This window comes from Monoraphidium neglectum, assembly GCF_000611645.1.
Source record: "Monoraphidium neglectum strain SAG 48.87 unplaced genomic scaffold scaffold03198, whole genome shotgun sequence".
NCBI classification, from domain to species: Eukaryota; Viridiplantae; Chlorophyta; class Chlorophyceae; order Sphaeropleales; family Selenastraceae; genus Monoraphidium; species Monoraphidium neglectum.
The window spans coordinates 670-6976 of record NW_014010430.1 but is presented as its reverse complement, the minus strand read 5'-3'; the positions used below and the strand labels follow the sequence as shown (position 1 = coordinate 6976).

Here is a 6307-nt window from a genome sequence, read left to right as displayed (position 1 = left end):
GGGGGGGGGGGGGGGGCGGGCCCAAGGTGGCATTCCGGATACTGATGAAGCGCGGGGGCCGGGAGGACAGGAGCAAGGAGCTGCAGGTGGGGGGTGGTGCACGCGCGCGCGCGCGCGCGCGCGTGTGTGTGTGTGTGTGTGTGTGTGTTTCAAAGAGATAGATAGAGACAGAGAGAGTGTGTGTGTTTGTGTGTATTGGTGCGAGCATGTGCGTTCACAGGATGGTGTGTGCATGTGTCCATATAGGATGACTGTGGCTGGGGCCCAAAGCCACGCCGCTCGCGGCAGCTGGCGGCGGAAGGGGGGGGGACTAAGGTGGAGGGCGCTTCGCGCGCAGGCGCGTGCTGGGGGATGTGCTCGCGCCAGGCTTGCTTTCGCTGGACACCCTTGCCACCAACCCGGATGTGTCTCAGCCCAGAAGCCCCCACCCTCAAACCCAACCCCTGTGCGCTGTGCCGTTGAGAGTGCCTGGCGGACCGCGGGACACTCCCACGCCCCACGACATCGAAGCCATGTGACGCGCCACGCCCCAGACATGACAAAACGCCACTTCAACGCCTCCTTGTCCCCCGCTCCCTCCCTCCATCCCCATCGCCCCACCCAAGGTGCCCGCCTCCGCCGCCCTCGCGGCGCGCGTGCTGCAGAAGCAGCAGTCAGAGGCGGCGGAGAGATCTCAGATCAAGGCGCTCGTGCTGGAGGCAGACAAGCGGGAACAACAGGAGGCAGCCGGCGGCGGCGGCGCGGGTGGCGGCGGAGGCGGCAGCCGCGGCGGCCGCGGCGGGTTTGGGCGCGGCGGGGGGCGGCGGTATACACTGTACGGCGGCCGCGGCGGTGGGCAGCAGAGCGGGCTGCACTTCTTGCCGGGGCCGGGGGACCGGTGACGGCGCGCGGGGCGCGGAACATCGCGGCACAGCGGTCGCAGCGGCGGCTGATTTGCATCTTGGGAGCTGTAGGGTGGGCTGGCTCCTGCGTGTGTTTTCTCTGTATTGCTGTTTTTCGTCATCATTTTCGTTGCATGATTCTTAGTAGCGGTTAGATCAGTAGGCCTAGACCCCTTGAGTATCCACCCGCACCGGATTTTGGGGGGTTGGGCAAGAGCGTGGGCGGGGGCAGCCCTGGTCTGCCGCGCGGAGGCCGGCTTTTGGGGAGACGCGCGTGCCGCCCGCGAGCACGTCAGGGCTGTTGGCGGGGATGCTGCCCGTGCCTACGCCGGGCGGCTGGAAAGCACGCCGCTCCCTGGGGCACTGACGGGCATTTGCAGGCGCGCGGGCCCTGCGAGTCTTGGGAGTGAGGTGCACCCGGGTGAGTCGTGTCACCACGGTGCGGCCGTGAGGTGCGGGCGCAACGAAATCGGTCGAGGCCGCCCGCAGGGACTGTGTGGCCTGTAAATTTGACAGGTCCCGGGCAGAGGGACGGCCAGGTGTATGGGTGTGGCATGGGAAGGCGTCTACGGGCGCTTTTGGAAGCCATGCCCGGGCGCACCCAGCGTGATCAGCTTATGAGCCAAGGGCGGCGACTCGCGCACTGACGGCGAGCTGGAAGGGAAGAGCCAGGATTCACCATCGTGATACCCATCACCGCTTGTCACATTTTTGGACGTTCATTTGCCTACCTTTCGGGCGGCGGCATGCACAAGTGTGACAAGCCAGCGCATGAAATGTCCTGGCCCACCCTGAACAATTTCAGACCAAAATTTAACTTCCTCTCACAAGATCGTTGGGATTGAGCAGTCGTTCAAAGTTGCTGTTGTCATTCTGTTGCGGCAACGACACATCGAAGTCATGCCCGGTTCACAGGAAGCGCTGATGATCGCGCGGGTAAGATTTTAAGCCTTCAATCTCACCTATTTGTGCCTATGGGGTGGAGTACAGGGATCAGGAGAAGCAGCGCCTGCCGCGCCAGGCGGCACCAGTGCAACATGCGACGTGGAACGTCCCTCGCCAAGCCTAGGCCGTGCAGCCGCTGGAATATTTTTGCTCAAAAATGTTCATTAGCATACATCTTACACAGCGCCACCCACCCGAGCCCCGGCCGCCCCCACCTATGCATCACCTTTCTCCACTCCACCCTGCTCACATCCCCACTGCGCCTGCCACACCCCTAGTTTTTCGGCCGAGCGGCGGCCTCCCCAGCCGCCAGCAGCCTCATGCTGCGCACGTCCGGCAGCCGTGCGGGCACAGGCGCTGGTGGGTCCCTCCTCTTGCTCCGGCGCGCCCCCCCCCCCCAAAGTGCACGCGGACCCCTTGCGCAGTGACACATCGCGGGTGTCACGCACCGCACACCCCAGTCACCCCTGTGATGGAAAGCAGCCTATGGATTGTTCGATGAGCTCCATTTGCAACAACACTGCCTGACTGCTTGAGCGTCTCACCGGGATTGCACCCCAAACACTTCCTGACAACCACCTAGACAATCATCCAAGCCTCCACGCACCCGCCACACCAACCCTGTCACCCCCCTTGCCAACACCACCACCCCCACCCATCGACACCCCGCAGGTCAGGGCTCGCATTTCCACCCTGAATATGAGCGGAGGCTGATCAACCGATTCTTTTGCGAACATCAAGCCCGCGGGAGCGTTGCAGAGCCACCCCTCAGTGACAACTGAGCATTTCCAGGCCCAGCCACAGCCCCCTCGCCCGCTCCCTACCCAACCCCTGGTGGCGCCACGCCCCCACCCAGGGGCCTCTGTGCCGCCAGCAACCAGAATGTTGCTTGGTGCGCCTTATGGCCTACACACTCGAGTCTGCCATTGTGATTGGTGCGACCCAGCCTGGTTGTCCGCCACACGACCCGCCAGCACGCACATCGCGAAGCACTGGGAGGTGCCCGCCGCTCAGCTGTGCAGTGATGAGACCCCACCGCACAGGGACGTGCGCGCCTCGCCGGGCCCCGCAGGGCTCCAGCTTTGCAAGGGGCGTGGCGCCGGCGCGGCGGGCGGTGGTTCCTCTCTAGGCCCGAACCTCCTCCAAATCTTGGCCACTTCATACTGTGCGCCGTCATGGCGGCATGGGCAACAACGCGCAGAGCCTGTAGCTGGTTGCTGATTGACCGAAGCGAGGTCGGAGGCCGCACCCGCACACTCTCATTGCGGGGCACCCCGCATTGTTTGTTGGCAAAGCAGCAGCGTTGACCCTCCCACCGCGGATACTGTACCCCTCCCACGACATACGGCATGTGGCGTTCAAGCGAACCTGGCGCGTTTTTATGCTTCCTTCTGCTTGAGCCTTGCCTGTGCTGAGATGCACCAAGGTTTTTTTGGGGGGTGGGGGGGAGGCATCAAAACACTGGGCATGAAGCACCAGGCTGGGTTGAGGACTCGATAGGGACAAGAGCAGACCACCCCCGCTCGCAGCCCGGGCGCATGGCAAGAACGCACGCACACGCACGCTGGATTCGCAGGAATGCCTGGTTGTGCGGGTGTGTCGGAGGCATTTCCTTGATGTTCGGCGCCCCAGCGGCAGCAGGCGCACGGGGCTGACAGCCTTGGCTGCAGCCCGAACCTTGCTGAATGGGTATTGATTGATGTTCTTGCCGACTGCATTTGCAGGGGCCACCTGGCCCAGTGAATACAGAGGGTTGCAGCATCCGCTCCCTGTTCCGCCAGAACATGGAGCAGTAGCGCTCTCGCTGCCGCATCGCGCCGCACGCCGCTTGCGCCGCGCCTCACGGGGCACCGGTTGCAATCGCTCAGCGACAGTGTCATTGGTAATGTGTGTGTAAAGTTGTGGAACGAAACGCTTGCTGTCGTGGTCCCGATCTCACCGTGCTTACATGAAGCGGGCACCCATACACGGCAGTGTCGATGCACGCACAACAGGTGGCACTGCATGGCGGGAAAACGGGCCGAGAGCTGGCTGCAGTGCGCCGGGACTGCGATGCAGAAAGCTGGAAAGCGTCAATCGAGCGCTCAGTTTGGCGGATGAGTAAGTTCCTCGTGGACTCTGCGAGGCCGGCGAGGTACGCCTTGGTACCTCACTGGCAGTTGGGCGCCAGTTGCCAGCTGTACTCCCAATTTAAGTTGAGACGTGAGCCAATGACTGTGCTTACAGGCGCATGAGTGTTTGTCCAAATGTCCCCACATGGCCCAGGCTGAACTCAGGGTTGGCTTGAGGCGCGAACAGTGCGAAAGACCCTTCCAAAAGTGAGGCAACTTCCCTGCAGGTCCTCATTCACGTGGCTGAGTCCGTTTACCTGCGAGTTCAGTTGAAGAGTATTACAAAAACGTTTTGATTTAATAAATAGGTTCAAAATCAAAGTTCTACCGCTGTCCCTGCCGTTGTTGCATTTTTCGGTCCTCGCACCAAAACAAACTTGAGCACAGCCAACATGCTCGGTCCCAGCGAGCTCACGATGATCGCCAAGGTGAGCCAGGAGCGATCAGACGCCCCGCGGGTGCACATACAGCTGCGCCAGCCCCTTTTGCGCCTCGACGAGGCACGCGTGCTTTCACGCCTGGCCAGGCGTGCCGCGCATGACACCAACGCCGTTGCTATTTTCGCCGCGCGTCCCCCCCTCCAAACCCGCAGTATTTCGGATCCGCCAACAGCGCGATGCTGCTTCGCGCCGGCGCTCTGGCCGCGCACAACACACTGGCCGCGGCAGGTGCGCGCCCCGTCCTAGACCGGGCAGGGGCAGGCCTTGGCGCCGGACAAAGCTCACGCCTCGACACGCAGGCAGCAGGCCGCAGCTGACATGCGCGCATGCTGCCAGCCCGAGTCATGCATGCACATTCCCGCGTCTACCCCCCTGCGGCCCAAAGCAAACCCCACATTTCCTTTTCGAGGCGCGCCCCGGCCTGCCAGGCATGCTTTCCACACGCCGCTGCCTCTGACACATGCCCAACTCCCCCCTTCACCTCCCCGCCCCCAAACGTTACAGCCCTGCGCGGCCCCGCACCCGCGCCTACCGAGACGGAGGCGGACCTGATTGAGCGCTTCTTTGCCGACAAGCCGCGTGTCGCCTCAGCCGTCGCCCCAAAGAAGTGAACCCCCGCCTGCCCCCGCCTTGCGCCGCGCGGCAACCCTCAAGGGCCCCGCCTTCGCCCGCCACCAAGGGTCAAGGTGCCGCCTGCACCTTGATCCTTGAGCGACCTCAAGATGTATCATCTGCGTTAGGAAGCCCTGGAAAGTTCAACGGGCTCGCCAGCAGAGCGGTCAACGCAAAGCGCATTACCCCCCTTTGCTTTGTCACGCACGCGCTCATCGCCACCACTGCACGCCTCCGTTGGGGCCCGCGGCGTGGTGATTACAGCGGGTTGGGCCCCGGAATGACAAGAATCTCGTCAACTCCACCAGCATCCCCCAGGACTTGGCAACGCGGCATGTGACATCATACGCACACGCCATTCGCTGTCGCCCGCACCCCGCACCTCAATGTTTTCACACAAACAAAACAATAAATGCTGTTCGGCGTGCGCCCTCTCTGCCCCGCGCGTGCTGCGCCGCTCGCGCGGCGTACGCTCTGCTGGGGCAGCAGCGATGATGCACCGCGACTGGGCGCCGCTAAACAAGGGGCGTTGTACACCACATTACCGCATCATTGGCGGAGGGCCCTCAGAGCGTTGCTTGCCAGATTGTACCACCACCACCGACCTGTACTAAAGGCTTGCACCGCTGGCACCCATCGTGGGGCCAGCGGGTTCAGCCGCATCGCCCCCGCCGACCGGCACATGCCCTCGCTCGCGCGCTTGTCGTCGACTTGCCCCTGCGTCGCGCCGCAAGGCGCGCGCACTTTCGTGGCGCACCGTTCGCCCACAGGCAGAGTAGGTCTGCAGACATTCATGTCAGTTGACACGCGGCATGATGGCTCCTGAATTTGAACAAGAGTAACAATGACTTGTCCAGCGAGTTTGCTGGCCAACGTAGCAGCCAAGAGGGCAGTCAAACGGAGTCAACGCAGGTGGGCAGGCATGCTACTTGATCTTTGCTCCGTCGGCCCCAAGCCCCTTCTTACCAAACCACTAGTTGTGAGCATCACAAAAATCATGTTTGTTGGCGGCTCTTGATCATGAACACAGACTGATGCAACTGGAACCACAACAGCGCAAGCAGCATCACAAGCCCGCATCGCAACACAAGTGCATCACTGTCGTGGTACGGCTGTTGCGTTCAATTGCAATTTAGTATTGCTTTCAACGACTCAGGCTCGTCGGAACAGACGTCTGCTTGGACCCCAGCAGTGGCCAGAGATCGCCATGCTTATGGGCCCGCTGTCCGCGGCCCGCGGGGCCTCTCTACGGGCGCAATCGATGTCAAATTGTCCAACGTTTAGTTCTAGGCCCTGGCGGAGATCAGCCGTGCGTGCC

At 62.6% G+C, this 6307-nt stretch overlaps 2 protein-coding genes across 2 annotated transcripts; both read left to right on the top strand.

The window, feature by feature from the left end:
* Positions 1-605: 605 nt before the first annotated feature.
* Positions 606-881, top strand: MNEG_12347 (hypothetical protein; the record flags this gene model as incomplete). Its single annotated transcript, XM_014039183.1, has 1 exon — positions 606-881. A coding segment is annotated over one exon (276 nt), but the record flags the coding sequence as incomplete, so codon positions are not given.
* A 3448-nt stretch (positions 882-4329) lies between these two features.
* On the top strand, positions 4330-4988 carry MNEG_12346 (hypothetical protein; the record flags this gene model as incomplete). The annotated part of the gene is made up of 3 exons (XM_014039182.1): positions 4330-4365; positions 4530-4605; positions 4882-4988. 3 exons carry the CDS (start codon positions 4330-4332, stop codon positions 4986-4988), a joined length of 219 nt encoding a protein of 72 aa, XP_013894636.1.
* Positions 4989-6307: the final 1319 nt, after the last annotated feature.